The following is a 14,663-nucleotide window of genomic DNA, read 5'->3' as shown; positions in this document are numbered from 1 at the left end:
AGAAACCCACTTCCTCGCTGGTGTGTCGTCGTCCGTCCGTCCCCCTTTCTATTTTGGAAAACATAACCTTTTGTTCTTTAGGTTACAGAGGCAATTAAATGTCCATAATTCCGCTGTTGCTGTTACCCACCTCTGTGCAAATGTCCCCAGTGCCGGCGTCGGGGGGGGCCGCGGGGCCGGGAGGGGGAGCTCCCGGCACGGCCGCGGCGCGGCCGCCGGCTGGGCTCCGCCGGGCGCCGGCCCCGGAGCGGGGATGTCGCCCCGGAGCGGTGCTCCGGGCTGGAAACCTCAACAGGCCTTTGTAGGGCAGAGCGAGTCGTAACACCTTGCTGGGGGAAAACGCTGTTTCTAACGGGGGCTGGGGAGGTGCTTTCGGTGGGTGGAGGTAGGAGGCGATGCTGGTGCAGCTGCCAGAGCGTGGCAGAAAGAGCGGGAGAGAGAGATGGCTGGGGATCTCGGCGCTGCCCGGAGGAGGTGGATCAGGCGTTCGTCTCTGTATCGGCAGATTTGCCGTTACTTTCGGAGATCAATCAGTAGGCTGACAGCATTTTTTGTGTGAATGTAAACAAGGCTATGATTTCAGTGGGTGTTGTTCGCATAATGATTTTTCCTAAATTTAGAGTGAACCGTTCTGTCTGTTCATTAGTAGTTAAAATAACATTGATGTTTTTTTCCTGAAGGATTCGGTCATTCCATAAAATGCTTCCTGTATTATATGTTTCCTAAGAGTATAAGGGTCTTTATCTCCAACATATAATAAACTTCTCTTCATCTTTCTCTAGTACCATTAAAGCCACAAGCCCTTTGTTGTAAAAGTATACTAATGAATAGAAATGTTACAACAAGAACAGAAGTCTTGTGTTTTCCCTTCATCATGCATCATCCATTTTAATTAGACGAAAGGGTGGTGAGTACTGTGACAAGAGTCTGGAATTAAAATCATTAATTGATGTCAAGCTGACGAGAGACTGCTAACATGAATTTACTGACAGCAGGAAAGAAATTAACCTTATTACTTTATTTAGTACATTGGCACTATTTATTATATTTTCCTATGCAAGTTCAGTGTGTTCCATTTATGATGACAGAGAAAGACAAATAATTAATAAAACCTACGTAAAGTTTTATTACCTCCTATCAACAAAGTTTACATGAAAACCACATCGATAAATTAAAAAAACAAACCCACCACATCAATGTAACTAATCAAACCCATTACAGCAATATGTTTGATATTTTAAATGAGTATAACATGCTATGCTCTCTAGCCAAGTAGAATTGCAAAAGTGATGTGATTTAAAACTATGCCTTAGTTTCTTAATGTCAGTGTTGCAACAAATGAAACATATTTTCTCCAGCACTGACATTGATTCGAATAACTGTCTGTTTTGATCATCATTGGAAGGTCAGCCTAACAAAGATGAGTTTTAATGTTAAGCATCTTTATTCTTTAGATGAAAGAGTACAACAGTGCCTTACAGAATGACAGCAGCATCCTATAGATAATTTGTGACCCAAAGGTCATAATAAAAGAATAGAGAGGAGGTCATCCTGTAGTAAAGGCCATCTGGAACTGTTAAAGTATCAGATGGAGTAGGGGGCTGAACAGCAGGACACTCTTGGTGTCTTTCCAGATTTCCCAGAGAGACCATAATATTTTTATTGGAAAACCCCAACTTTTTTCCCCTTAAGCAAAATATTTTCATCAAGCAGTTTCATCTTACTTTTAGGAAAAAAGACAACCTACTGTGATACGGAGAGCATTTTTGTTTCTTACATAGCCTAAATGTTATCTGTGTCTTTAAAATAACTCAAAGGTTCAGGTTTAGCTTTGCTGCTGCTGTATTTTGATGCCACTTAACAGCTTTCACAAGAATTATTACCTCTACATCCGTTATTACTGCAAACATTCAGAATATAAATATTTTCTAAAGTGACTTGTGTAAAATCTTTTCCAATAAAACTTCCATCCCCCGTCCCAGCCCATAAGAGAGGAGGGAAGAAATTCCTCTGTGAATCAGAAAACCAGAGCAATGTGTTTCTCATTCTCACTTATTTTGAGATGGGGTCTGCTTGTCAAGGGATATTCCAGTTTCACTGAGATTTTTAGCATTGTTTTTGGCAGTGGTTCTTTACATAATGGATGAGGGTGCAGGACTTGAAAACAAATCAACGGCAGTAATTTTTTGTAAGAGAACACAGATATGAAGCATGAGAATATTGAGCTTTGGATAAACATTTCAGACCAGTTCCACTTCATAAAAATACTGACTTTGGGAGATATGTAAATTGAAGCTTTTGTGGAATAATAGTTGCTGAGGTCGTTTTTTAAACAAAGCTCCTCACATTCTCTAGCTATGTATTGTAAGTACAGAGGTTTTAAGACATGGTGCTAAAAGTTTATTTTCTCTGTTATTCCTCTACAGTCATTCAAGACATTGTACTGGGCAAGATCCAGCCAAGTCCCTTGCAATATATTTAAAAGTATAATTTATGTGGTCTTTATAATATTCTGAGTTACAAAATTGGTTAAGGTGTCTTGCGGATCATGTGAGTTCAGCGGTCTCTTAGAAATTTCATTTCTAAGTAAGAGCACTAATATGTTGTGTTTCACTTTAGAATGCCAGGAACTTTAGGATAAGGCAGCAGTATATCCTCTGATGTGCCATAAACTATGCTGTTAGTGGTAGAGTTGCTGTAGCAAATACTTATTTGAGAATTAAAAAGCTGTACTATAATTACTAACTTACTGAAATTATTGTTGCTGAATTGAACAGAACTGAAAACCCATCAGATTTTCCAGACTGCACTACAGGAGTCTAACAGTAAGATAAAGCACTAAACCCACTCTTTTTTCTAATTCTTAGACACAGCAGCAAGTATTTGACTAACCAGAAAAGACACCTAATGATACATTCAGGACAGGCAGATAGGTCCTCCCTCCACACCACAGCTGGAACTTTTATTTTGTAACCAGTTACTAGAACAAACCTTTTAATGGGTTTTAAGAAACCTGGCTCTGTTTCTGGCCATGCTGTAGATTTATGCTCTCACTCAGTACTGTGACCCAGCAAGGTTTTAGAAGTGAATCCTGAGAGGTGGTGTCGGTGCTCATTTGTAGGTCCTGAGCGAAGATACTGACTTACAAGCTATATTCTCTATTGGTGGGGTGGGTTTTTTTTCTTTTTCTTTTCTTTCAACCTCAGTGTATGAGATTCACATAATCCCTTGCTTTGTTGTGAGTTTTTAATTGTATATTTTTGTCAATTCAGACTGTTTCATTTTCCAACTTCAGGATTAGGCTACTTTATACATAGTGCTCTAGAAACACAGAATAATAGACCTGAAATAGAGCTAGCAGCAGAATTTTATACTCACTTTTGTTACTAGACTTCAGCGAGAGGAGCGTAGATGCTGGATAGGCTCAGCTCAACCAACTGATGACAGTATTGTAGCTGGACCTCCAGTTACTGCTTGCAGTATCTGAGAATGACTGATTTGATATATGGTACAATATATGGTACCATCTGATATATAGTATGCCTGTGTCATTTGTTTCTTGCACATATGGTAACAGCTGCTCCTTACACATCTAACTGCAAAATTCAGATGTTGCCCACCAGTGCTGCTTTCTGGCATTGTTCTCCAGTTGGAAAACAACAACAAAAAAAAATCTAGGGGAAGAAATGGTCCAAGAAAGCCTGCGTGAGAGAGGAAACCAGTGCTCTTAAAGTGAGGAGGGATGGAAGCAGGAGCTCTCCCAAGTCATGTTTCAGGAACAGCTGAATCTCTTGATCTTCTTCCTTTCTACTTTAGTCCATCAAAAGAGCTAGATAGGAGATTAGAGCAAAGTTAATCTAATGATCAGGGATCTGTTGTCATAGGTGTAAATATCAGCTCTTCTGGCCACTTTTGTAATGCAAAAGAAAAACTAAATTCCATTTTGCTTACAGATGGCAATGATGTTCTTTCTTTGATGCAACATGGTTCCCAGCAGGATAACTGTCCCAGTTGCCCGTCTGGGTGATCCTCCAGGGCTGGGGTCACTGACCCTTGGATCAGACATGAAAATAAGGAAAGAAAATTTCAGTCATGGTAATGTCTGTTTTGGAGATGGGAGGACATATGTTGCCTTTGTACCTGATAAATTTGCCTTTGGTTGAAACATCCTTTAAAAAAACACAGCAGACATACCCTCCACCCTGAAATGCTGCAGACTGTTAACTGCAAAGTAGTCTAAAAGCTCCATTGAAATCTAAGCAAGGTGGTAATTTACAGATATTTTACATTGAAATAATCAAGGGTTTTCACTTGTTTACTCCAAGATCCAAGAAAGCAGGTTTGAGATGCTCTGCTGGGGGCATGTATCTTCACTTTGGAAAGACAAAGGATGAATCAAGAAGGTCAGGGGGTAAGGAAAGGTAGGGGTGAAATACATGAGAGATTCCACCAGGTTAGAGGAAATTATTCTAATGTCTTCTTTAGTTTCATCAATGTCACTTGGTTTCAAATTGGTGTTTGCACTTCACCTGCTTGTATGCATAATATTTACTTTCTCTCCTGCATTTTTTCTTTTCTTTACATCTTCACTCATATTTTGCTGCCTTCTGTAATAGCCTTCTTTAATATAACTCCTTATAAAAATGAGATGTTCTCTTCTTAATGTATTAGGGCACTTACAGTAATCACCTTATCACCTTTACTCCTCCTGCCCCCCCCCCCCTTTTTTTTTAACTACAGCCCTCCTGGGTTGTAGCTCATTAAAGGTTTTTGAAATTCTCATGCATCTCTTCTGCATGTGGGATTTGAGGAGGGGCGAACTTCAGAGAGACAGTAAGTACTATCACATATTCTAATTGGTAGATAGGCTGTGATTGTTGAAGGAGAGAGAAAATTAAGACTGATTGTGTAGATGCATTTCTTTAATTTCGAGGTGGTGGGCAGCTTTTTTTTTTCTTTTTTTTCTCTTTTTTTCTTTTTGTCTTTTTTCCTTTTTCTTTTTTCTTTTTTCTTTTTTTATTTTTTCTTTTTTTCCTTTTCTCCTTTTTTTTTTCCCCTTTTTATATATAGTCCCTGTTATGTTTCTCTGTTGTCGTAGAATGAATACACAGGAAATATATGTGTGTAAAATTTCTACGTAGGTGCAGAATTATAGATATAGAAGAGAGTTCATGTCACTTTTCCAAGGTAGGGTCTCCTGGCTGTGCCATTCCTGCAAGATATTTGTTTCATCCTGGTTTTTTTCACTTTACAATGACATAGACTTCCCATGGCAATCTTTCCTGCTGCCTTTTCATTAGAAAGTTCCCCTGTCCACAGTATCTAGTCTCAATTACTCTTGCTGCAGTCTAAATACCTAGTACTTGCATTAGAGATGGAAAACATTACTCTTTTCCTCTTTATATATCTGGAGACTGCTGTTATGTCCCCACTCTGTCTTTTTCTTTTCCCCAACAGCTTGACATCGCTGACTTGTGAGTATCTGTTATCCAATAGAGCTTCCAGATCCATTCCTGAAAAAGCAAATCACAGATTTTTTTTCCCCTACTTTTAATTGGTATGCTTAATTATTCCAACTATGTAAATTACCTTCCAGTTGCTGTTATTGAAGTTAATTCTATTTTTGAAGTCTACTCTGTCTATTTTTCAAGAACATTTGAAATGTTAATCCTTTCCCCCAAAGTTCCTTCATTTTGGTTTTCTGCAGATTCAATAGCATCCTAATTAATAATTAAAACCCCGAGTAGATTCAGAGAGAGATCCGTGTAGAAAATGTCTCCATCCATCCATCTAGTGTGACTGTGAATTGCTGAGAGCTACTCTCTAGATACTCTGTAGGAACTGCCTGGTTCAACCTATTGCATCCATCCCTTAGCTGTTTTTCTTCGCCTGAGATGCACAGTTTCTGCCCTGTTCACAAGGTGTTTACTGTGTTGTAGAAGGAAATCCGACTGACTTGACCACATCTGGTCTTGATAAATCTATGGTGGCTACTGCTCATCGCATTATCTTCTCTGTACTTACCAATAGTTTGTTTCAAAGGGGATTTAAGTTAAACTGATGAGTCTGTAATTCTCCTCCTCCTCCTCTGAGGGGTGTTTGTCTTCTAGTTTTTCCAGTATTTCAGCTGCCCAAAAGTTTTGAGACTGCCTCAGACAGTTGTGTGTGTTGGATGAAGTTCCAACTAGCTTAACCAGTTTCTAGCTACTTCTTTTGCTGTTAGATTGGAGATCTTTTTGTTATTGGTAGCAGTATCAATTGTGCAGGCCACCTGCTTGCAATCAGCCATTTCAGTGAAGACACATGCAAAGAAAAAAAACCACTAGGCCTTAGGTCTCCTCAGCATCATCTGTCAATATCATTCCCTCACTACTGAGCAGGGGAGCAACCTTTTCTTTGCTCTTCCTTTTACTGCTAATGCAATTACGCAATGATTTATTGTTATCTTTAAAGCTCCCTGCTACTTTTATTTCATATTGTGCCTTGGCCTTTCTGATTTTGTCCTTGTGTGCTTGTGCTTATCCATAGCGAACTGACCACATTTTGTATGTGTTTCTTCATGTGTCTCAGATCAGAGGGCAGTCATATTTCAGCCAGCTGGCCACACATGTATGTACACAGGAGATAAGGCAGAACTGTTAATATTTTTCTTTTAATGACTTGAAAAAGGTTGGTCTCCAGCCTTTCAATTTAAAAATTATATTTACATAGCAGTATTTTCTGACTTTTTTTTTTTTAAAATGTGCTGAAGTTTTGAATGAAATGGGGGGCAAATGAGGAAGAGGAGGTGTCTTTCTTGTTTACAAGCTACCGCTGTTGCTGCCCATGATTATCCTTTGCCCACAGTGATCCTTTAGAATGATTTTTCCCAGGAAAGCAGATGGCTTTGCTGAGAGGTGGTTATAACTGTGATAACTGACTAGCTCTAATCATGATAAGAAAAGCTAAGTGTCATATGCCGGTTCAGAGGGAAATCACAATAATGCCTATAATCAAGGTACCCTCATTAGAAGAGTAGTTGTCAGAAAAATTCTGCTTGGATCTAGACAAAGGTCAAGGAAAAATACAGGAGAGGACAAACTCCCATATTGACTTGATTGCCAAAAATTAGAAAAGGGGCCATTAAAGCCCTGAAGGCAGTCGAGGAGAGGGGGAGGAGGAACAGCAAGACCTGGCTTAGTTGCTGGTGCACTGTGCCTGCAAGGTATTTTTCACTAGCAAAGGAGGAGGAGACAAATTTGACAAGATTTGGCTACTGGCCAACGCACCTCCTGACCTCTTTATTAGAAACGATATCTGGCAAAAATTGGACTGAATGTGTTCATCCCGTCTGACTAACTTAAACAAGCTGACTGGCTTTATAAACGTGTCGTTGTTTTTCTCTGTTTTCAATCCATCATCCCAACACATGCCAGTCTGATGGCAGAAGAACTGAGAACTGGCAGCGGTGAATAGCTTGTCATTTAGCTTCTGTCCTTACACAATGCTGTTTCTATGCTTAATAAACATTGTCAGCCATCTCACATATGTGGAACTGCAAGCGTTCAATACTGATTTTGTAAATGAGTGAGCCTCAGTGGAAAAGCCGAGGTTGTGGATTATCACTTGGGCAATAGCTGAATCCTGGCAGCAGCAGGAGGATTAATTGAATTGACCAAGCAATTGCACACCAGAAGCAGCAGCCAACTTTGTTTCTGCTCTTAGGGGAGGACATTGCTGCCATTGCAACGGCAAATGTAATGTACTTGCCATTAATATCCTTCCTGTGCTCTGTTCATCAATTAAGATAAGTAGGTGATTTTTTGCAGGGATCTAAATACGAAAAAAATCCCACAAAGGACACTCAAGCTCCCAAAGGATTGAGAATATATTTATAATTTCACTCCTAACACTACATGAAATTAGGGTTGATTTCTTTTGCCAACTTTACTTATTCACTTTTACTCAAAACAGCTCTGCCAGCACCACAGATTTGAGTTTTCTGTTGCTGGAAAAAGTTAAAGTTTAGTTCAGGCAGAACTGCTGTAAACATTTGGCTCAGGGTGGGATTGGGCTCTCAGACTAATATGATTATTTAGTATCCGCCTGTGAGCTACATGGCTAAATGCCTTTGTGGTCAAGGGAGGGGTTCTTGAGATATTTGATAGAGCCTGGAGAAGGGTTTGGCTTCACCTTAAAATAGCCACATTACAGATGTTCAACTGAACTGTTCTCTAGACCCTGTGGGCAGTTGCCTAATGTGGCTGAATCTTGACCAGCTCTTCTGGGAGTCTAAAACATATGTCAACACCTAAATTTTAGGTGTCTAAAATGGTAGTTGCCTTCATCTGAAAGCTGAATCTCACTAACAAGAGTTTTGAAGAAAGGAACGAAGTGGCTGCTGTTTGCTGGGGTCAGCAGCGCGTAAGCTTTTCCCTTACTTTTGTGACCACCATTTCACGTGCATAGGAATCACTGTAGAATGGGTATGTCTATCATTACTGGATTAGCTTGCAATGAAAAGCTCTTCTAACAATTATAGGAAGTTCTGCAGCTAACAATATTGTCATTTGAAGCAGTTATCATTAGCTTTTGAATTGAATGGCACACAAATGCATGAGGATAGTTTATACTTTACTGAACATTATAATTTGAGTCTCGAAAGCACACAGTACATTGTTGACATTTGCAGTATTAGCACTTCAGCAAGAAGGGTTTAGAAGCTTCTTGGGATAGCTTTTGTATTTTTAAAAGTTCAGTTTCATTTAAACACTGCAAAATTGATTAGCAGTTTTTGCAAAATTCTTTGAAGATGAAAAGAGTTATGTGAATGCTAAGCATTATTATTATTGTTAAACTCCCACAAAATCTGTAGAAGGCCATAAATCCTCAAAATTAGCTGATCTGAAATTTCAGACATATGCATTTTTATTGTGCCATGTCATGAAGGAATACAGTGCAGTGAAGACAGCTTTAATACACATATCCACATTGTGAAACCAAAGCATTGTGGTCAAACACTTCTCCAGATACTGGATTTCAATAGCAGAAGCATTGCTGATTAGGGCTAAATTACAGAGCAAGTTCCAGGTTCTTGTCTGTGCTGCACAGTGTGTTTACGTAATAATTTTAATCTTTACCACAATAGTCTGCACTGGCGTTGCCTGTATGTATACATAATGCGGTATATGCTAACAAATGATTTAGGCCGTATCATGCATATACACACGCGCGCACAAGGAGAGGGGTCAGCATAAAAAATAACATCGCATTAAGTTCAGGTTCTTATATAAAAATATATTCAGAGTTAAAAACTGTTATAATTGCAAAAGGGATAGTGCAATATTCAGCTGATTGCTGTTATTCTTTTCAAGAATATGGCTACATATTTTTCCCTGGTCATTTTCTTCCTTTAAGTTTGGAGACGTAATGTTTAAATGCAGTGTGTCCTGGGGAAGGCAAAAACAAAGCTGTATTTTAAACAATATTCAAAAATGTTAAGTAATCAGAATACCTATACTTCTGCCGTGTGAAAGTGATAGGACTTGCACAGTGGTTTCAACTTAAAGCACAGAAGATCAATTAAGAGAAAAAAATCAGAACATTTTGGGTGTCAGTATAGTGGGACATCTTAGAAGTTTCTCCTTAGGGTTATCCTTTGTTAAATGTTACCTACTGCAAGTGGTTACTGGGTACTTTGGTTATAATTAACAGGAAGATTTATAATATGTTTAGACTCTGATTTTTAATACTATGTATGTGTATTAACGTATTGTATTAGCTGTTGTAGAAAAATACTCTAAAAATACTTTCCTGGGGGATGTGAACATAATTACTTGCACAACACTTCGACAGTCAGTTTTCTCCCACTTGAACAGGAGTGAGTATCCCTCATTGAACCATGCATGGGAAAATGTTAATGTTCTTGCTGCAAATGGTACTGCATCCAGATGTATTAAATAGCCGATAAGCAAATACATGAGAAAAATTGGTTAACATGAAATGGGGGACACTCATGTCTGCACCTGTGGAGAGTGATGTGATACTCATGGTCAAATTTAGATAAGTTCACCAGCATCTCTCATAGCAGTCAGTGTAACACTGAGGCCAATATGACCGGTTACTACCAGGTAATTCTGTTTTATAAGCACTTCAGATAACAATGTTTTCTTCTGACTGAATTACTCTATGCCACATTATTGCTACACTGTCAGATTTCATACACTGAAATTTTGATTATCTAAAATACATGGATTTTTTTTTTCTCAAATTGGTGTCAGCCAGTGTTCCAATATGTGATGATACATTGTCCATTGAAATTAAAATTAAATCTACCAATGTCTAGGAAATTTCTGATTTCCTTTGCTTCTCCATTCAGAGGACAAATATCAATAGACAAATGTGTTCCTCCACAGGGTAATTAATACAGGACTACAAATTGGAAGTGAAACCTGCAGAGAGAGGAATCAACAACCACAGGTCATTTTCAGGCCTGTTTTTCCTTCTTCATAGATACCTCCCAAGTGATTAAGGTTGTAACATTTCTGAATTACAGCTTCGGAGTATAGGACAACATAAACCATATTTTTATTTTGAAAATAGGCATGCAAAAACACAGTTTAAATTTGAAATGGGTTTGGATTTAAACCCATGTCCTTCTTCACTGTAAATCAAACAAAACCCAAAAAACAATTCCAGCTTGATGTTGCTGAAATTGTGGAGGAACGTGCTGTCAGCTGAATACTGTTACAGTTTTCATTTCCATTTTTCCCTATTAAAATAAAAGCAACGAGTAAAGAAAATAATTTTGTATTTGCAAACTTTCTCAGGTTTCTTCTATTTGCCTTTTTTTTTTTTTTCCTGTATGGCTGTTTTTCTTTCCACTGTGACTGAATATGAGTGAGAGTTGTGGTGCACAAGTCAATGGTAGTAGACATAAAAAGAGGAATTATGCTGAGGTATAACTTGGGGCATGTAAATGAATCACTGAACCATCAGTGTAGATGACACTGGCTGTTGAAGGGAGTTCAGCCAATCAGTTGTATCCCAAATCAGTATCCTTGGTCAATACTTGTAGGATTTTGGGGGAAAACAGGTCTGCCTATCTGTGCCATCCTCCTATTCCCTTGGTTTGTCATGGCAATCTTTGTTAGCATAGAAAGAACGATTTTCTTGGGACTCAATTTGATGAAGACACTTAAATTTTGATATTCCCATACCAGCTCAGAGCTGGATTCACATGCTTGAACACAGACGTCTTGTGTCATTTGAGGTATCACTGTCTCTGAGATGTCAGCACGGGGCTGGCAGATGTGACAAGGACCTGCAGGAGTCCTTCTTGCCCAGCAGCTGGAGGTCCAGCAGGATTACCTGGGCATGTCAGGTGGTCGTAGCTGCTTATGTCTGAGCAGCTGAATCAAGGCTGGGCATCCAAGCTCCCAAGGAAGACCTAAACAACAGCATCAAAAGTGTCTATAGAGCAGCTCCTTTCATGCTAGGACACACCGACTAGCACGGCACCTGTGTAACTCTGGAGTCTGCTGACCTAAGGCTCCCTGGACTGTAAAGGGAGCCTGCACATGTAGCTGGCGTGACCTCACCTACTGCAGACACCTAAATTCCGATGTCTTGATCTGCAACCTGAATCCCACCCTTTGTGTATCCCCTTTTCTTTTTGCAAAGACTAATCGTGAATGGGGCTAAGTTTAAAATTTCCAAAAATGTCAGTTACCTAACTTTAAGGCGTTTCTATTTTCAAAAGAGACAAGGCTTACTTTCAAAAGAGACAGAAGCTTTGAGTAGGCTGTTCTTGTTAAAAGTTGGTGAACAAGCTGTCTTTGGAAATGGCACGTAACAGAGGTGCACAGAGCTGTAGTCTGAACGGATGGATGCTGTCACACTGTGTAGCCGTGGCTGTATTAGATGAAAAAGGAGCATTTTACTAATGGAAGGGAGGAGACAGCTGAGTGCTTCATTTTGCAATGATGACAGAGCATTAAATTGGTCTGGGGAGACAATGTTGGGGGGGCTGTTTTTTTCAGTTCGCCGTGCATGTGTGTGTGATACATCAAATTTTCTAAAATGCCATAGAAACTTTGAAGCCCAGATCAAATTTTAGTAATAGCTTTGTGTGCTTTTGAAAATATGACCTGTGCTCAATTTGTGTTTGTCAGATTCCTAAATGTCATCTGTTTTTATCTGTCACTTTTTATCATCCACATAACAAGTGCACCTAGATACAAAACCCCAGTACAGCATCACCTTTCATTTGTAACTTTAACATAAGGCACATGTTATTACTTTCTGAGAAAAAACTGCCTACTTTTGAGAGATGCCAGATTCAGTTTGTTTACATTTTAAACAAAACATGGACTTTTTGAACGATTCATACAAGAATCTACTTCTGCTGTTTACTGCATGCATGCATACATAAATATATATATGTGTGTCCTATCCATGTGAAGTTTTTCAATTCTGAAAGAAGTATGATTTTTGTAGTATTGGTCCAAGAAACTACATTAAAATTCCTCTCTAAATGCAGGCATTAGAACCATTAAACCTGTTAGGTTTTGATGGAGTACAATACAATATGAACAGTGTCAGGCCATTCTCATACAGGTCAGGTAACAGCACAGGCATCCTAAGATGCATGAAACAACATATAACTCTGTTTATCAACAGCTATGGCTAGTCATTATTTAACTTAATAATGAAAGAAAAGACAGTGGATAATCAGACTTCTTCCTTAAAGGCCAGTGTTGATTGTAGCATTGCTTCAATCTAGGTTTCAATATCCAAGGTAAACCAGAGACTCCATGGCAAACTGAAACTGGAAATGCTTCAGTGGTTTTCATTAAGATGGGCTACCTAAAGTGTCTGCTAACTGCTGCTTTCAAATGACTGGGGGGGGGGAAATTAGTTTCAGCCTTCTTTTAATTTTTCAGAATTCAAGCAAAAACTCGAGAATTTCGAGAGAGACAAGCTCGTGAACGTGACTATGCAGAGATACAGGATTTTAACCGGACGTTTGGCTGTGATGCGGACCCAATGTACGCTGGGATTGCTTCCTATGACTCTTCTTCAAATAGCGGCACGATAACACTGAACACCCGACCACAGAGCCCGAGGGAAGGGCAGACAGTGGAAGCCTTGTATGCCCAAGTGAAGAAACCACGGAATTCAAAGTCTTCACCTGTAGACAGGTAGGCACCAGACATCAATCAATATGCTCTTTCAAAATCCACCCTTGTAATGCTTTTGTCATGGGAGATGACTGTACGTCAATTGGAAAGTCAGAACTGCATTTTTATTAATGGCTTTTTAAAAGCCTTTATGTAGAAAAGTATTGAGCTCACACAAATCAAACTATAACAGAATGGGACATGAAAGTTATTTTCTGCAGAGCAACTGCTTTTCTTCTCTTTCTTCAGATGGTTTGGAATTTTGGAGTCACCGTTTGGTATCATTCAGATTAAATTCAAACCTGTAACATCATCTGGTTTATGTGTCAGAGCTCTAACTGATATGATTGTGGAGTACAACATTTCCAACCTATTCACAGCAGTTAACAAAATCTCTGGAAAGTTCTTGTTAAAGCAAAAGTGGGTTAAAGCTTACCTGGATTCTAGTCCTACTGTAGTCCTGAACTTCAGTCTAACAGGTTGAGCTTTTTGATTATATATAGATCAAGTGAGTAAACTCCAAGGTTGACTCATGAGTTACTTTCTCTTCTTGGGCTGTAGCTTATGATTTGTACTCTTTCTGTGGTTACATTATCTAAAGTGTGTCATGATTGGTTTTATGCTGAAATTGGGCAAAATTCCGGTTTCTGTTGATGGAGTTTTGAGTTCATTTGAAAACCTGAAGCTAAAACAGACATGTAAACTAACATAAAGTAGAAATAACCAAAGGCAAAATTCACAGCTTTTTTGTACTTTAACAATGAAAATACATCTGTTTTCTTGGCTTACATCTATGATTTTGTAGTTCTGCATTTTCTAAGCTTTGCAAAAACTAACACTAAAATCCTAGTGCAGGAGGTATCGTTAACTCATTCAGAGGTTATTAATTTAGCTCATAATAAAACCACTCATTGTTTTGTTTTCTACGCCATTCTTTCTGGAAGAAAAATACTGGACTTTCAGTTAAATCAGCAAAGCAGTGTCTTTGGTTGCAGTGTTTGAGATCTCTATAGCTCTACATGAGGACTGGTGTTCATCTTGCATATTCTGTTCTAGGTGGTAACGGAGTCATTTGTATTTGGTCTTAAGGAAAGCAGCTGTCGTGCAGAGTTCAGCTAGTTGTCTAAAACTTTTTAATTGAGGACTGAGATTGGTGTATTTAAGCCTCCACTGGATCTATTTTGAAAAGTTCCTTTACATAATATTGGTAAAAATATGTTCTCTAGCATGACAAATAAGAAAATCTCAGGTGCATTGTTGAATGCATAAATTTTTACTAAAATTCAGTACCACAACTGCCTTTTTATTTTCTCAGTTGCACTGTTCTCTTGCATTGCACTGTGTAAAAGTCTACTTTTCATATTAAATAAACATAATTTATATATTGTGGATACGTACATTATTTCAGTGAAGGAAGCAAAATAATTTTAAAAGATGACAGCTTCATGTGTGCCCTTGAAATTTTATATTCCTTAGCCTTACATTGACTGGCGCTGGTATGCC

General features: G+C 38.8%; 1 protein-coding gene across 17 annotated transcripts in view; it reads left to right on the top strand.

The window, feature by feature from the left end:
• Positions 1-14,663, top strand: part of PARD3 (par-3 family cell polarity regulator) — a 461,106-nt gene that overhangs the window by 346,373 nt on the left and 100,070 nt on the right. For all 17 annotated transcript variants that reach the window (XR_003922618.1, XM_041122444.1, XM_030008342.2 and 14 more), the window contains one exon: positions 12,924-13,181. Coding sequence is in view for 16 of the 17 variants with exons in the window: in XM_041122444.1 (XP_040978378.1) it covers positions 12,924-13,181 (258 nt within the window). In the remaining variant the exon portion in view is untranslated. The remainder of the gene's footprint in view (positions 1-12,923; positions 13,182-14,663) is intronic.

The sequence above is a fragment of the Aquila chrysaetos genome, chromosome 3 (assembly GCF_900496995.4).
Source record: "Aquila chrysaetos chrysaetos chromosome 3, bAquChr1.4, whole genome shotgun sequence".
Classification (NCBI taxonomy): Eukaryota; Metazoa; Chordata; class Aves; order Accipitriformes; family Accipitridae; genus Aquila; species Aquila chrysaetos.
Note: the sequence above shows the minus strand (reverse complement) of the source record. Positions and strands in the feature narration are given on the sequence as shown.